We start from the raw sequence: 17,403 nt of genomic DNA, 5'->3' as shown, positions 1-17,403 counted from the left end.
GGTAAGCAAAAACCGAGAGAATGTGTTGCTAGCAGAGCTGCTTTACAAGGAAAACCAAAGGAGCTTCTTCAGGTCGAAAGCAAGTAATACCATGCTGTCATTTGTACCGACACAAAAACACCAACGAGCACCAGCAAAGATAATTATGTATGTAATTACAAAAGAGTATAGTAGCACATTTCCCCCTCTGTGATTTTAAAAGGAGTGCATAAAGCAATAGGCACCCTGGTACATCGGTGGGCCTCTAACATCGAGAAGTGTGCTGGCCTTGATCACAGTGCACAGAGCAAGTAGGTGAGAGCAAAGCTGTAGTGGTGTAAAGACGTAGCAATATCCAAATCATTGGAGCCTCATTAAACCTTATCGTATGGAGACCAAAGCTGCCTTGTCATATTCTTGATTTTATAGAGAAGATGGAAACCTTTAAAGAGGGGGAAAAACATGGACTTTAGAGTCAGAAAATCTGGGTTGAACCCTTGCTTTGAGCACCTTTTAGCAGTTTGAACTTGGATAAGCCACTAGTATCTCTGAGCCTCAGTTTCTTAATTTGTTACATGCTGTTAGTGGTGTACTGTCTGACCCACGTTCCTCCTCCCCTCTCTCCTTTTGAAGTACCCTAGAACACGGTACTGTATTGACAGAGCTGGCCAATTCACAAGTGTGTGAGAATGTTCCCGGACGGACTGTGCTGCAGCTGCTTCAAGGTCACCTCCAAAGCACCCTTCCCTGAATCGCGGCCGCGCATCTCCTGATTCTGTTTCGCAGGGGCCCCAAGGCGGGGCTGCATGTTTCTTTAAACTCCTCAGCCTTTCCTTGGCACATCTTTCATTGCACTTACGCCATTCTTCCTGAAGTGACTTGTTTTCTTGGGTTAACTTCTCTGTTAGGCTGGGGCTGCTGAAGGGAGGAGAATTCCTGTCTTTCATCTCTGTCCTGAGTAGACCCTAAATAAAGGTGCGTTACTGAATGCATTCGATCAGCACCAAGTTCCAGGGGGTCCTACAGTAACTGTTTATCCCTCTCACTCATGAAATACTTGTTTAACAAGTGCTGGCTCCAGCATATTCCAGTTTTATCAAGAGTTCTTGCAAATCAGCTTGTCCTTGCACTTGGAGACTGGGGTAGGGAGGAGAAATGCCGTAGAGCTCATAAAAATATGGACCACCTCAGAAACACGTAAACGGAAATATGCTAACGGTATGGTTCTTTTGGGTAATTCTCCCTTCTCCTCCCTCCTTTGCTGTTTTGGTTTCCAAGTTTCTGTATTGAGCGCGTGTTGTTTTATGACTAGAGAGACATTGGTGCTGATTTTGAAAATAGGCTGCGAGCAGGATGTGCTTCCATTTAAAGCTTCTCTTTGCTGCCTGAACAAGTAAGGGCTGTGCTACTTTTACAGCAATTTTCGTTGAAAGTCTGAAAAAAAAAGAAAAGTTTTACATTTCTCTCTGGGGGCATTTAGGACAACGAGGTGTGTAAGCTTGAGCTTTTCCTCTCTTCTGCTTTGCAATTAAACTCAAAGCAGTGGGATGGGGTGGGGAGTGACAGCCGCTGGGGTTAGGCTGTGGGCCCAGGGCAACTCCTGTGCTGTCTCTCATTGGCCAGCAGGATCCAGGCCTTGGCCAATCACAGGGGGCCAGGTCGTCATGGTGACGGGCACGCTAACACAGCCTGCATGCAGGGAGGCCAGCTCAGGGCTCACGGAGACAGGAGACAGGAGGATGGCGCAGAACTTGTATGGTCCCGGAGTCAGGATGGGCAACTGGAACGAGGATGTCTACCTGGAGGAGGTGCGCAGGACGTGGCCAGGTGCCGCTCCCCAGGCTGCTCAGGGGTTCCACCCCCACGCCCATCTTCAGTGTGCCCGACTTTGAGCACCCAAGCCTCCCTTCTCCCCCAGCACACACCCGAGTACCCCTACAATCCCACCCTCTCTGACCGCTCCGGAATCTCATCTGCGGGCCTGCTGACCCGGGTCTGTGCCCTTCTGCCCTTTCCTTGGGCTCTTTGGCCTCCAGCTCGATGCCTCAGCTCTCGAGGCCTCCTGCCTGTGTCTCCCCGTTAGTCTAGAGCCCCATTGAGTTCCCTCTGTTCCCTCCAGACTTACAGCCCCGGAGTCTGGGGTCCAGGAGAGCAGACCGAGGAGGCGGGCTCTAAATAGAAATACTGCCCCCCACGTCCTCCCCCCCCCCGTCACACTACCCTGCTGAGTGTCCCGCAGTGTCCCTGTGACTGACCTTTTTCATTCACTGCCTTGAATTCTGTGGTGGTCTTGACAAGGCCCTGGTGGGGGGATTTGGTGGAGGGACGTTCAGTGTCACTGGTCATACACCAGAGGGATGTCAGTGGGGGACACGTGGCCTCCAAATGTTACTCACGATTGTGGCCAGCTGAAGTAGGGACGGGTGATGTTTCCTTTTGTTGCCTTTCTCGTTTTTCTAAACATTCTACAATGAAGTAAAAATATTAAAGTAATGCTAAACAAATGTTTCCACTGTTCCCGTGATATTCACATTTCTTCTTCTGTTCTCAAATTTTGCTTTTCCGACTTGACATACTTCTGACCTAAAAGCTACCAGTATCTGTATCCTTCTGGACTGTTGTTGACCCTTTGGCTTACATTCTTTTTGTCTTTCACCAGGAGCTCATGAAAGACTTCTTAGAGAAGAGGGATAAGGGAGAGCTCCTCATACAGAGAAACAGAAGACTAAAAGAGAAGCTTCTGAGACCGGTAATTTTTAATTCAAACACCATTTTTAAAATCCTGTCAAATTAAATGTGAGTATATGGTAAGCAAGCGAAAATTTCATAAATGAGTTAAAAGTTGGAAAATGCCAGTTTTTCTCTTTAGATCTGAAAGCCATAATGTTTGAAATTCCCTAAGATTTCAGAAACATAAGAGAAGTTTGCTATTAATTAATTATGTTCACCTGCATTTTCCAAATTGAAAAAATGAGTAAGTTAATACATGCATTAGTAAAATGCCCCTTAGCTGGTGCTCAAGAAATTTTCAGTGAATGTTGAATAAATTAATCATGGACTCGACCCATGTGATTTTTCATCAGTTTCATTTTATTTGGGATTATCGGGGCTCCGATTTGGCACACTGGGAGCGCGTTGGTGACAGGAAAAGCAAGACTAGGCTTTGGGGGACTCCAAGTGAATCCTTCGTTGAAGTGGATCCCCGACTGAGAAGGAAAGAGGTGCCACCTGCAGTGACACTGGCTGTTAGGAATCTCATGGTTTATTAGAAACGCTCCTATTTCAACTGTAGATGCAGCTTTCCATATCTGAAGATGGATACGTTCACAGCGGCGACAAAGTGATGCTTATGAACCTGGACCACCCTGAGACAGAAGCCGATCTGTTTCTCCGAGGGGACCTGAGCCTGTGTTTGACTCCAGATGAGATTAGAGCCTACCTGACTGACGAATTTGAGGTGCCCTGTGGCCTGAGTGCAGCGCCAACCAAGATCCCGGTGGGCAGAAACACTTTTATCATTTTGAGGTAAAGATACTTCAATTTTCAGCTCATCTTCATCAGAAGTGTCTGTTTTCACTTGCAGCGTTAGGATGTCCTGCGATTGGAGCAGGGCTGCCTGGAGGCAAAGGGTCTATGGACATGACCTTGATTCTCATCTTGGTTTTTATCTCGGGAGTTATTGTCAGGGCTCCTCCACTGTCCCTTTGCCTTCAACATCGGGATAGTTAGTAAGTTGTGTTCAATTCAAAGGCATTGGACCCAGGCAAGTAAATTCATATTCCGCCTGGAAGCCTAGTGGCTTGTCCTGATAACACGTCACAAGGCCCCAGCTCATTTGACTGCCTTCACTGTTTCTAATGTCGCGGAGTTGTTTTGACACCAGCAATACGTAGTCGTTGAACGCAAGGTGGCATGGCATGCGGATTTGCTCTTTCAAAATTCATCATCTGCTATAAATGTACTTGAGGAGATTTTGAAAACGAGCATTCAAATCCTTAGAGAACAGATACGTAATTATAATTGAAAATGCTGCTTTTGCTTTGTTGTGACTAATCATCACTAAGTTGGGATGGCCAGTTTGTATTACAGGAATACGGCCGGTCTTCTAAGGCTTTGCTTTAGATTTCTGTTGAGTGCAGGTAATTTACATGAAGGCAACTTCTGTTTCCTGGAGGATTGAGAGGGAAGATTATATGACATGTCTACATATGTGTTAGCTTGGTTCTCCCGAGAGAGGTCACCGCCCCGACCCAGGTTCTTAGCGTAGCGTAGCATGATATGCTCCGTCCGCTCTAGGCTGACAAAGCTCCATGCTCTGTGTGGGGCGGCAGGGCATAGGCTGCTGGCGGGATGTGAAGTCGGGAAGAGCAGGCCTTGTGTTTAGGGACTTAATTCAGGTATGATATGTGAAGATTCAGTAGCAGGGAAATGATAAACGTCTTGCACACATGCACAGTAGAGCTGCAGAGTGATTCAGACTCACAGAAGCCCATTGTACTTCTTCTCTGTTGACAGTGCAGATGGAGAGGCCTCGGGCCAGGTCCTTAGATATGGGCAGAGCTTCCGCCTCGGGATGACAGAGGGATCTGAAGACAAGATGGTGAGTGGTCGGGTGACAGGTCTCCTTGGGGCTGGTCACTTGTTTCCATGTGGGCTGATACGGCCACCTACTGAAGTAGGCAGAGGACCCTACAGGCACGTGCTCCAGCCATCTCAGCGGTATTAGGGTTTCGGCGCACCTTGGCACAGGTCATTGGGGGCCAGTTCTTTCCTTCTACCTTTGCAGATTTCAAAAACGCACCCTTAAAAGCTAAAGAGTAAGGGAGAAAAACCTTTTTTGTTTTTGCAATGCAGCCGGCAAAAAGCAAAAATTTATATCACCTCCACTTGTAAGTTAAATGATTGGATTATGTAACAATAAGATGACATCTGTTTAATGTCCCCAATGTTAGCAAGGTGTGTCATCTGGCAGCATTTTTTTTTTTGACTTTTTATTGTCAACTTCTGTCTAATATGAGAGAAGAACAATATGAGCTGCTTAAGTTTCCACAAATCAGCATGCATCTTTGATCTTTACCTCTGCCTATGAGGTGTAACAGAACCAGGTAAGTATGGGTTTGAATTCCAGCTGTGGTGCATACCTGTGGGTGCATACCTGTGGGACCTTGGGTCATTTATTTAACCTTTTCGAGTCTTTCTCATCTACAAAATGGGGATTATTACACATTACTACATGCTTAAGTATTTCACATCTATTAACTCATTTATGCCTCCAAACAAATCTGTGAAATAGGGACTGTTTTACCCCTTCTTTTATTGCTGGGGAAACTGAGACACAAGGAGCTTAAGTGATTTTGCTCCAAGTCACTCAGCTTCTAAGGGGCAGATCTGGTTCCATGCAGCATTTTTCACTGAATCCAAGAGTCCATTATTGTATGATGTGGCACCATTATTCTATTTTTTGAAAAAGAAAAATTAATGCTGGCAATTAAACTATGACACACCACAGATGGTGAGCTGCAGCCTGATTTAAAGTGTAGAAATTAGAGGAAATACCAAACTGTTGAAAAAGCGAAGTAGATCATCATTGTCTTTCTTATCCAGAAATTAGCACAATAACATTTGGCTTTTTTTGTTTTATGAAGAGAAGGAGAACAGACTTCAAACACAGGGAAAATTACAAGTACTAGATTTAGATATAATTTCTTTTATTTTGTTTGTTTGTCTCTCTTTTTTCTTCTTTCTTCCTTTTCTTCCTCTCTTCTCTCCTGTAAGTCACCCTTCTTTGCCTGATTATCAATTTGGGTTTGCATATATGCTCTTCCATAGATCATAAAATTGTGTCATGTTTGTTGCTAATACTTCCTCCCATTTGCTACTTGGCTTTTAAATTGTAGTTGTTCTAATATGTCTTTGAGTATAATCTATCACAGTTTTTCTTTGTAATTCCTTCCATTGCTCAGAGCCTGTTAAAGTCTGCTCGAAGATAAGATAGAAAGAAAAACTTGTACTAACTTCTACATGTCTAAAATTTAACTCTTGCTTCAGTTTATTCTTTAGTCCATTTGGGATTTATTTTGATAACAGGTTTTATGTGAACAGCTGACTCTCCCCCAAGGACTGGTTAGTCGTATCTGTGTTATTTCTTGAATAATTCTTCCTTTCGTCACTGACACATGCTGCCCCATTAGTATACACTCAGGTATTGTATATACAATGTGCTCTTTCTGAAAGTCCTGCTTTGATCCTGTGAACTGGAGGTGTCCATTTTTATTCCAGGACTATAGCTTTAGAATATACTTGGACAGCTCCTAGGGCTAGTTCCCTCTCATTGCACATCTTTGTCTAAATTATATTAAGAATTAATCTTTCAGTTAAATGGAATAATTTGTTTCAAATCCCTCTGCCCCTGTGGGGAGAAAAAAAAGTCAGTTGGTATTTTGATTGGCATTGTAAATGTTAAGTAATTCACATATATCGTGGCTTTATAATATTTATTTTTTTGAGATGTCTCTCCATTGATTCGATTACTCTTTTGTATCTCTGTAAAGTTTTGTGGTTTCCTTCCCATGAATCTGACATGTCTCGTCAAAGCTGTCCCTTGCATCTTCTATTTTGGATGCTGTTGGAGGGAGGTCCTTATGATGGGTACCACAAAAAGACAAGAAAACCATTGATTTCTGTATTCCTCTTTGGTGACATCACTTACTCGTACTAATGTGAATAGTTTTTCGGTTGATTCTCTTAGGACTGGTAGGTAGACAGTCATTTCGTGTTCACACGATGACAGTTTTCTCTCTTCAGATTCTCATGCTCTTATTTGTGTTCCTGGTTTTGATTTAGCTCGCTCTTCCGAGCACTCACGACAAACCTAGGGACTGTGGTCTTCCTGATTTATCAGCTTGGCTCCTGATTTATGACGATTGTTCTCCTCGTTGACAAGGCAGAGTGTGGGGTTGGACGTAGATGTTTTTTGCCGTTTGAAGTCCTGGTCTTCTGGTTGCTCAGAACGGCTCTGCCATTCTCCCCAGAACCTAGGGACAAAGCCACGGGGCACCTTCGACCCATCTCTTTCCCACCCACATCTGGCTCCTCGCCGGGTCCCCTGACTCCCTTCACCAAGTACTTTGGCCTGTCTGTCTTTCCTTCCCAATGCCGTGCCTCCGTCCAGGCCGCCACAGCTGTCCTGAGCCCCTGGGACAGCGTGTGCTGCCACGTCTGCTTCCTGCAGCTCTGGGCATCCCTGCTGGACAGCCACACCTTCCAGGGGCTTCCAGGGGCTTCCCACCTCTACTCAGTCGTCAGTCCTGTGAGTCAGAAAACTTCTTGGGGACAGTAACTCATTTCTGCGTTCCCCACAGCACCTTGTGGCATAGCTTTGCCTATGAAAACCTGTCAAAAATGACCTCCAGGTGCAGGGTGAAGGTGAATTGGTCAAGAGCTAATGAGGAGCCAACATTTTGGACTTTTCAGCAGGATTTGGACTTCTTGGCAAAGGCATAGGCATCCAGATAGCTGCCTAAATAAATTCCCAGTGTGGATGTCAGTTCCAGAGGGGTGCAGCCCCCCACTACCCCCCAGGCTTAGAAAGGAATGTCAGCTGTGATGATGTTGGTTTTAAGAGTACTTCCCTTCCTGCAGCGAGCTTCATGCAACATTACTTATAATAAATAAGTACTAATACAGGCTCGTGCCCTGAAAAGGAGGAGGCGGGGAGGAGGGGAGCAGGGGCGGGAACGAGAGGAGAGCGGGGTATGGAGTCTGCGTTCCAAGGAGGGAGCCGCAGTGGTGATGCAGGAGCTGAGTGGAGAAGAGCTGAGCGTTCTCGTGCTACTGGTAGGAACCGGGGGTGGGAAACTGCTTTTGAACACGCTTGCCACCAGCCAGCTGACTGCTTCCTGTTGCCCAGCTTTTCCAGTAGTGTAACGAAGACCGTCTGCTTGCTGTCATTTTCAGTTATATTTATCAAGTGACCACAGGACCCTACTGAGGTCGTCTAAGAGGTCGTGGCTCCAGGAAGTGTACCTGACGGATGAGGTCTCCTACCTGAACTGCTGGCAGGCTGCCTTCCCGGACCCCCAGCTCCGCCTGGAATACGAAGGCTTCCCCATTCTGGTGAGCCCTGTGTCCTGACGCTGGGGAGTGCAGATGGTCTGCTCCCGTCTGTAGTACAGACGGTGGACTCCAGGCCTCACGTGGCAGCGGGCGCTGTTCTCCCCGTGGCTCCAGGCCTTATGTGGCTGAGGCGCTGCTCTGCCTGTGGCAGCACCCTGCATCTTGGGTTCTCAGCTGCACCCGCTCTGTGGAGCTTTATTAAAACACGAGGCCCAGGCTCTGCCCCTGAGATCTGGCTGAGAACCTGGACCCGAGACGGTAAGCATGATGACACTGCTTCCTTCCTGGCCTCTGCAAAGCCCTGGTTTCTGAAGAGACAGCAAATTGTGGGGAAGTGAAGGAGACAGAGGGGCAGCCACGCAGGGGACACGGTGACCACATGGGGCAGCGCATTCCTGTTGTCACCGCTGAACATTTTCTAAGGATGTTGGGCCTGTGGATGGGAGCCCAGGTGCCACCCTAATGGGAGAAGGCAGCTGGGCACAGAGCTGTTGCTTCCTGTCATGAGGCGTCCGGCACATGGGGGGTGAGGAGCTGCTGGAAGTTGTGGGGACAGTGGGAAGGATTTAAAGGCTGGGCCAGCTGCGGGGGCTGTGCAGGAAGGGACCCTGGTGATACTCACACTGAACCCGCCCAGCACAGTGTGCATGTGCCCCGAGCTGTGCAGTGGGCCCAGCCCACAGGCTTCTGCCGGCAGGGACCACGTACTCATGGTCCACAGTGACGTATGCTGGCCTCTGCCAAGCCTCTCTCTCCATGGAATGGCTTCATATTTCCACGGTGTGAACTGTCAGTGTCTCAGTTTCCTTACCTGGCAGGTGGAGGTGATCATACCTGCCTTGTGAGGCTTTGGGAGGACTAAGTGGTTCATATACTTTAGTGCTTATTGGAAAAGTGGCTGGCTCTCACCATGTGCCCAGATTGTTCTGTTGTCCTTGGGTTGTTAGGGAGCAGTGGCCCAGGCACAGGGGTTCTTTGCTCCGTAGCCTGAGGTAGGTCTCTGAGCCTCGCTCAGACCCGCAACACACCTGCAGAATGAGAACCCAACACCTACCTGTGCGAGCTCCCCCTGCTCTAGCCAGAGGCCCCCGCCAGCACCTGGAAGCAGCCCGTGCCTCATTACTTGGAGAGCGCACACCCTGGGGGACCCTGGGGCACCTCAGGAGAAAGGTGACAGAAAGGACGCATTCCAGACTCGGCTCTAGTGGGGTGATTTTAGGGAGGGGCCCAGGAAGCAGGCTTCGCTCTGGATCACGTGTGGTCAGGAAGTGATTGGGTGCCGTCTAATCTGTAGAGAGCCCGGCCGACCTGTCCCTGGTGAAGCAGCAGCCGTCGCTCACATTAGCTGGGAGAGGCGGGTGCTTGCTGCTGTGGCTCCTGTCTTGTGTGTGCAGACGTGACGGCAGAGGGTCTTGTTTTTGTCCTGGCTGCCATGGCGAGTCATGCACAGCGGCCTGTGCCATGGCCTTCCATGAGACCGAGTACATTCCACGGGAGAACAGCAGGGCGGCTTGGCTCTGAGGGCCGGGCTGGCTCCCCATGTCGGGCTGCTTCTCTCTTCCTCACACAGCCCCTGTGTTACATGCGTCAGGATCTTGAAATAATATGTATTTTTTCCTGATTATAAACATATATATTTACTTATGGAAATTTAGAAAAACAACAAATAGTTTGAAAATTATCACTCGTTCCACCCTCCAGAGAAAGCCACTGTTGTTTATCATTTCTTTTTCTATGCTTTTTTTTTTAATTTAGTTTTATTAAATGCTTTTAATTTTTTTTTTTTTTTTTTTTTTTTTTTTACAAAATAGGGCACCAGGAATACCCTCATTGTTTCCCCTTAAATTTCCACTGACCGTGTCTGATGTCAAAGGTCACCTCCACTATGACTGCATGGCGGTGTGACGGTTTATCGTGTGTGCATCGGTGTGTTTAATCGGCCCGTTATGGAGTGGCTTCTGGGGTGTGTGTGTGTGTGTGTGTGTGTGTGTAAACTACATTTAAATGAATACACAGTACACTCACAAGTTTTTGCTCTTAGGAATTGGAGCCCTTAACTCACAATGCAAAGAACACGCTTTCTTTATCTTTACAGGCAAATGCAAGAGTTCTCATCAGCCACTGCCACACGGGTCGGGGGCTGGCGGTCCACCGGCATCTCCTCTTAAGGTACGAAGTGCCACGCGGGGGAGGCCGTGGATATAAGCAGAGGAGCCCCATTTGCAGAGGGTGGCAGCACACACAGCCCTTTGATGCTGGAGCTTCGATGGTGGGAAACGTCCTGCAGTGACCGAGCCCCTTCGGTCAGACACGTGCTCGGCCCCAAGAGGGTTTTCGTCAGAATGGGGTTCTCCCACCCATCCTCGCCCTTCACACAGGGTGAAAACCCCGACACACGTGCTGTGGTTTAGAGACCCCCCTCCCGAGGGCTCCGCAGAGCAGTCCGCCCGGTGAGGTGCTTCTGAGGTGAATGAGCTGCTTGCTGAGGGCTGTCGCGCCATTTCCAGTCGGTGTCCATTCTTTTCCTGCGCAGGACCTGCTTTGGGAAGGAAGCAGAGGTCGCTGCTCACACCTACCTGGACTCATACCGAGTGGAGAGGCCCCGGAACCACTGGGTGCTGGTGACTGGCAGCCCCAGGAAGGCCTCGCCCACCATGTTGGACCTGCCCAAACCGCCGGCGGAGGACACCTGCGCCCTGGAGCAGGCGGCTCACCTGGGGGCCCAGTGACACGCCAGGTGCGCCCCCACTCAAAGTGGCTTCTCACAAAATCTCCAGTTGTCTTTTTAAGGAAGACATAGAGCCCTCTGAACACAGTATTGAAAGAAAGGCTATGAGAAGATTATTGAATTAGTGGTTGTGGCAGAGGGTGGTTAGGACACAGAGAAAACTAGCCAAGGGGAACAGCTCAGAACTTCTGGAGAGCTCAGCTTCCTGTTTAAATCCTGTATAGGGACTGCATGTCACCTTTTAAAGCTGTGTCTCTGTTAATAAAGCTGTTGGACCACATCGAGTGTTTGGCACCAGCCTCTGTCCCCACTGACTACAACTGAGTCAGAAATCACCAGTGTGTAGCTGTGAGCCGTGGCCTTGCCTTGGGGTTCGACATTTCCCCCTTGATTTTTGTTGTTGTTATTTGTTTGTTTCTACCTCTGGCTTAGGAGAGCCAGGACCTCTACCTGACACATTATTTTGTAATGATTTTTGAACTGCAGAATCTCTGTATCGCTTCCTTATCTTTGAAACTGGCACACTAGTTGTGTCAGCCCCGTGGTCAGAAAGTTCCTGGCAAAATACACATCTCCTCCCATGTATTTGTCCATCTGCTCCTCCTTTGCGGAGAACCTGATAGGTAAGGTGTCCCGATGGGCTGAAGAGACCCAGCCCGCCGGGGAAGGTGAGCTCTCAGGCTGGTGTGCATGTAAATATCCTGAGAGGCAGGCAGGAAGGCAGAGGTGATGCAAATGCGTTTTAAATAGATGCAGCTTCCAGCCAGTCTGGGCGACCCTCCTCAAGGAGGCAGCCGTGTGCCATCACTGCTGCTGGCGTGAGGGCGGTGCTTCCCGGACTTGGCTGGGCGTTGGATTCGCCTGGACGCCGTTGGCAATGACTGATGGATGGGGAAGGCCTTCCTCAGTGGGTCTCACCGTGGCTCGCAGAAGGTAAGTGATTGGCTCAAGGTCGCACAGCTCGGAAATAGCCCCCCTGGGCGGGACCAGTGGGCCTTGTAGATCTTCAAACCACCTTGGCCCTGCTGTGCTTTCTGGGTCCAGCCGGTTCCCTGTCGCTGGGTCTGTCCTGTGCGTTGCAGGCTGTCTGGCAGCATCTCTGGCCTCTGCCCACCAGGTGCCAGTAGAGCCCCTCTGCTTGTGACAACACGAAGTGTCTCTGGACTTCGCTGAGTGTCTGTGCCCTGGGGGGCAATGTGCCCTCTGAGCACCTGAGGCCTAGGCCTGCTGGATCTTCCCCACAGGGGCTGCAGCAGCTTTTCTCCCTTTTACGTTCATTTTTCCTGTAGAGGGTAGAATTTGTGCCTTCCAAGGTGGGTTCCAGGTATACTGATACGTAATCAGTTTTTAGCATCTGGCCCAGGCCCGGTGGGAACCTAGGATTTTGTACAGATTGGCCCTGGGGGTCAAGGCAGCGTGTGGACCTGTCTGTGCACACACCTGTGCCGAGGGCACGCAGCACCTTAGCAGTGACCGCCAGTGGGGGGACAAGATGGCCCACTCAGGTGTGAAGAGGGAAGCTTAGGTCTCATCATTATCAATATTTTAAGCTGTAAAATGCATCCATGTGTGTTTTTGACTGTTCAAAACGCTCGCTGCAGTGTACATGAGAGTTTAACATGCGTAAGTGAAATGTATAGACATAAGCATATGTAAGTGTCTGTGTGTAGCTAACGCTCAGAACTTCCTGGGGAGGCGTCCAGTGACAGACCGGAGGCCTCTGTGTGCTGTGGGTGGTGGTGGTGACAGAAGAGGCCACTGAGTCCCTGTTGCTGCGTGGCCACGGGATCCCCAGCCCTGAGGTTCACTTTCGGTCAGTTGAGCACTGTTTAGGGATCAGTCCCCGTGTGCTGGTTCTTGCGAGGGTGGTGGGGACGGTGAGCGACGCGGCGGCTGGGGCGGGAGGAGGAACCCAGCAGTGTGATACTCACGGAACCTTCCAGGAGAGCAGTGGGAGAGCAGGAGAGGACAGTATGCACGCACGGAGACACACGCATGGGGGACAGGACTGGGAGGCTGTCCTGAGACGACGCTGACACTCCAAGCAAAGGAGGCCCTGAGTGTGGCCTGTGGAGCAGTGGTGAGAGGCAGGGACTCGGCAAGGGCGGGTCCACGGCGGGCGCTGCCCTGGGGGCTAAATACGGGGGTGCCTCCGTCCTGGTTAGAAGGCAGCCACTGCCCCTAGTTCCTGGGGCGCCCCTTTGCAACCGTGGCACCTCCCTGGAGGGACCCCTGGACTTCCCTACAACCCAGCAACTAAAGAGTTAATGCCTCTCCCCCTCCCCCCAGAACTTTGCCCAGCACTGTCGCCAAAGCTAGTTCTGTTTGGTGGGTTCCCCGTGATACTCAGGAAAAACTGCAGCTTGTTAACCATTTGGAACATCACTGTTGGCTGTGTGTATCAAGTTACTGAATTTGGATTTTATCTTGAAGGTGATGGTCAGCCTTTGAAAGAGTTGGAGGAGGAAAGTGGCACGACTTTGCTTTAGAAAGATTGTCATGGAAGCAGCAGGGAGGCAGAGGGGTCTTGGGGAGAGTGATGAGACTGTGCACTGTGGCTGTGTCAGGAGGCGTGGAGAGGAGGGGTGGGCTAGAGAGGGGCAGGGGGAGGGGGAGGGGGAGGGAGGGGCAGGGGGAGCGGGAGGGAGGGAGCAGGAGGGAGGGGGAGGGAGGGGGGAGTGAAGGAGGGGAGGGGGAGGGGGAGAGGGGGGAGGGAGGGGGAGGGAGGGAGTGCGGCAGGGATGGAGTGTCAGTTCAGCGTGTCCTAGGCAAAGGCAGTGACAGAACCATAGTGTCACATTGGCGTCACCTGCTCATTCTACAGGTGGGGAACTCGGCCCAGATGAGAGAAGGGACACACCCCCGTCACAGGAAGATAGAGGCAGGGCCCGTGGAGCCAGGCCTGGGTGGCAGGGACTGGCCGCACAGTTGTGCCCAGGAGAGTGGGCGTGATGGGCGGAGGCTCAGAGACCTTAGGTCTCCCCGAAGCCCCCAGGTTCTCCTGCAGAGTCGGCCCTGCACTGGGCCTGTGTGGCCACAAGAGGTCGCTGCGAAAAACCCTAATCAGTCAGTGCTTTGCAGTTTGGCCCAGCAGTGGAACTTAATTTCAAGACACTAGGGAGTTTCCAGTTTTCAAAACGTGCATTTTAAGAGGGGAAAATCCATAAAATGCTGTGGTCAGGGTATCAGTTCATTTTTTTCCTTGTAAAAGAAAGTGCATTAGGCAAATGTAAGAGCTGCTCTAACAGCGTTCCGAGGGGCGCGCCAAGGGGAGTTCAGCGTAGAATCCAGCCCCTCTGGGACTCTGTAGACCTTCCTTCTGTCTGGAGCCTGGCGTTCTCCCCAGGAAACTGCTCTAACCCCCGGCCTGCGCACCCTGGGCCCCGAAGCCACCCCCAGTGAGGGCAGCGTGACGTCCTAGCGGCCGCTTTCCAGCCTTGCTCGAGTCCGTCTCCTCACCAAGCCTCAGTTTTCTCTAAGGGGTTACTGGCTTCCTCTTGGAGTTGTTAGAAGATGGAGTGAAATGACAAAATGTGTTAGAGAGAAGCAGGAGGGGACAACGGCCCTAGTCCCGGCCGTGGGGTCAGACCGCGCACTTCCTAGCTGTGTGAACACGGAAGTCGCTGTGCCTCTTGGAGCCCCCATTTCCTCAGGTTGCAAAGCCAGTTAGGCGATGACCCCCGTGCTGGGCTTGCTGTGCAGATGCAGGCTGTGTCCGCGGAGCCGGCAGCCACGTGCCTGTCCTGTCACAAGGATGCCATCAGCCGTGGGCGTGTGCGTGTCTGAGTGCCGCCCGGCACTGCTGTGTCCTGTGTCTCCCGTGTCCTTCACGTGCCTGTGAGCTGCGTGTCCGCGTGAAATCACGGCCACCTCTGCCCCTCAGGGTTTATACTAAGTGTAGCCATCTTCTCTCCCTTACAGGTGCACAGGGAGAGCCTGGGCAGGTGAGGGCGCTGGCCCAGCACTGCGGCCGGAATCCGCACGCCCTCTGTCACGGCTCGTGTCGCTCTGCTCACTTCTCTGTCTGTGGCGCGTGGCTGTCAGCTCCCGCGGGCGGGGACACGCAGAGCAGCAGCCCTGTGTTGGAGCGTCACCCGCCTGGCCTTCCCTATGGAGTGCTTGCTCGTGCCAGTCGCTTACTGTTCCAAGCACGTTTTCATGTACTAACCAGTTGAATCCTCACGTCTGACCCATGGGACGGGTCCCGTGAGTCTCTGAATTTGGCAGGAGGGGAAACTGAGACAGGAAGAGGAACTTCCTGGGCGTGGACCCGCTCGGCCAGGCAGCCAGGAGACCTGGATCTGGGGCTGGAGCCTTTAGCCGCCCAGTGGTGCTGTCTGCACGGCAGAGGTTTTCCGTGCATCTTGCTGGATTGGATGGAATCAGGAAGACTGCAAGCGAGGGACGCTGCAGTGCATGATGGGAGTGGCCATAGGTGTGCATGCACGTTCTCCGTCACAGCTGTGGCTGTTCCATCCCAGGGGACAGGAGCCAAGCCTCAGGGCGCGTCTGGATGAGCAGAGGGAGGCACCGGGGAAGCCCTCAGCTCAGGAGCTGTCCAGTCCCGGGCAGCAGGGAGCAGGAGTGGGAGCTGCCACGTGTCCACGCAGGACCACAGGCTGCCTCGGCACACTCGGACACTCCGTCACCTGCCACACCCCGCAAGCCCGGGCGGACAGACGGATGGATGGACGGTGCGTGGGGCTCGTCCTAGGTACCAACTCTGGACAAGCAGAAGCTCTGGAGCCCTGTGCGAGCAGATTTGGGGACACGTCCAACCTCAGTGGACAGAGCACAGACATGCCCCCATGTGTCCAGGAGGGGGTGTGGGCCATGGTTAGCCACCCAGGCCCCAGGCCTTCCCTTCCTGATACCCAGATCCCCGCAGCTCCCCAGGCCGCCCAGGGCGGCCAGGCTGCCCAGCTGTGGGCTCTGCCTGGGGAGCCGAGCGTAACAGGTGGGCCCACCCGGCTGCACCCTGTGATCCTGGCACCGTGTGCTCTGTGCTCTAACTCACCGTGTGCAAGTCACACTGGTACACCCCCCGCCCTCCTCCCCACTGAGTGGAGATGTGACTCCCGTGGCCGTCCCCAGCAGCTGGGCAGAGGCCCCACCCTCCGTCGCTCCCGCACTGTCTCTGTGCCGTGTTATTGTTGGCTGATGGGAACCGGCTGAACGTGTGCCAAACATCTGCTCACGTCTCCTGGACGTGCTCCCACACAGACGGGCAGGAAGCAGCACCACCCTTGAACTGAAGTGCCAGGGCCTGTGAGTTGCCATCCCAGGACACTGCCTGGCTCGCCAGGGCACTGCTGGCATCGCTGGACTGGGACCTGGTCACTGGGGGGCTGGGAGCTGGGGGAGTCTCTTGGTTCTACATCCTCTCCTCTTCATGGAAGGGACATCGCAGAGGCGATGCTGAGATGGAAGGAAGGGGACACATTAGAGTGCCCTCTGTGCCGGGGAGGAAGAGGCTCTGCTCCCGGGATGGACACGGGAAGGAGGTATCCCGTCTGGGTCCCCCGGAAATAGACCTGAGACAAAGGTTGAGTGCTGTTTATTTGACGTGATGTGGAACAGGAGAGGAAGGCCTTGTAAAAGGCGCTTTGTCAAGCAAGTGGTGTGGGGACAACCGGGGTCCCGCCCACTGAGAACCCGAAGGACAGGATGAGTGTCAGTCTCCTCACCTGGGGGCTGGTCATGCGGGGACATCTCGTCTTCACCTCCCATCTGCTCAAGGACACCAGCTCCTGGCTTTTCTGGCCTGTCGCATGGAGTGGGTGGGGTGAAAGCCCTCAGGTGAGGGTCCCAGGTGATCGCAGCCACACAGGGGACATGGGCAGGACACAGTCCCGGCTGCAAGGGCAAAGGAAGGTCAGAGACAAGGGCTGTCGGCCAGCCTCTCCTCTCCTCCCCCCTTCAGCTGCCCACCTCTTTGCTCTCTGTCCTCTCCTGCCCAGATATGGCACTTGGGACGTGGGAGGGCCTTCCTAGGTGTGCGTGGCAGTACCCGGCGCACCTGGACCGGTGGCTGTGAGGGGTGGCCAGCTCCCCCGCACACGTGCCGTGGATGCTGACGACGGGGGTCTGGCTGGAGCGAGAGGGCCCTGTCTGTGCTTCGGGCTGCGCGGGACTTCCTGATCCTTCCCAGCTGATGGATCGTCACCTGGCCGTCCGGGGCGCTGGCGCTGGCCCTGGCCTGCTGCCTTCGGGTCTGGGCCACGTCCCTGCAGCTCTCTGGCCAAACTGTCAGCTCTCTTCTGCTTGTCCTGTCCCACAGACTGGGACTTCCGGGTCACCAGCACAGCAAAGGAAGGGGACTGACGGCCCGTTCCCCGGACCCTGCTGGCCTGAGGGCACCGGGATGGCACTGCCCTCGGGCTGTGCAGGTGGTGAGCTCCCGATGGGTGGACCTGGCAGGTGAGTCCGGCCCGAGTCGGGCTAAAGCCTTGTTCTCACCTTCCCTGAGTCATCAGGGTCAGATGCCACACTGTCCATTCTCTCGCCGAGCTCGCCTCCTGTCCATTACCCTGTGCTTCTCAGGTCACCCCCTCCCTCTAGGGCAGCACCTTAGACCATAG

The 17,403-nt window shown here is 52.4% G+C and overlaps 1 protein-coding gene across 7 annotated transcripts in view; it reads left to right on the top strand.

Moving 5' to 3' along the window:
- The window catches only part of CFAP161 (cilia and flagella associated protein 161), a 32,077-nt gene extending 15,145 nt beyond the window's left edge, over positions 1-16,932 (top strand). For 3 of the 7 annotated variants that reach the window (XM_033100262.1, XM_033100260.1, XM_033100261.1), the window contains 6 exons: positions 2,639-2,728; positions 3,272-3,504; positions 4,495-4,579; positions 7,936-8,094; positions 10,190-10,263; positions 10,628-11,003. In XM_033100262.1, coding sequence (XP_032956153.1) covers positions 2,645-2,728; positions 3,272-3,504; positions 4,495-4,579; positions 7,936-8,094; positions 10,190-10,263; positions 10,628-10,823 — 831 coding nt within the window. In that variant the 5' untranslated portion in view covers positions 2,639-2,644 and the 3' untranslated portion in view covers positions 10,824-11,003. Of the gene's footprint in view, positions 1-1,602; positions 1,788-2,638; positions 2,729-3,271; positions 3,505-4,494; positions 4,580-7,935; positions 8,095-10,189; positions 10,264-10,627; positions 11,004-14,743 lie in introns of those variants that run through there. The other 4 variants (XM_033100259.1, XM_033100256.1, XM_033100258.1 and 1 more) reach the window with 3 other exon arrangements.
- The last annotated feature ends 471 nt before the right edge of the window (positions 16,933-17,403 follow it).

The sequence above is a fragment of the Rhinolophus ferrumequinum genome, chromosome 28, assembly GCF_004115265.2.
Source record: "Rhinolophus ferrumequinum isolate MPI-CBG mRhiFer1 chromosome 28, mRhiFer1_v1.p, whole genome shotgun sequence".
NCBI lineage: Eukaryota > Metazoa > Chordata > Mammalia > Chiroptera > Rhinolophidae > Rhinolophus > Rhinolophus ferrumequinum.
This window is presented reverse-complemented; position numbering and strand designations above follow the sequence as displayed.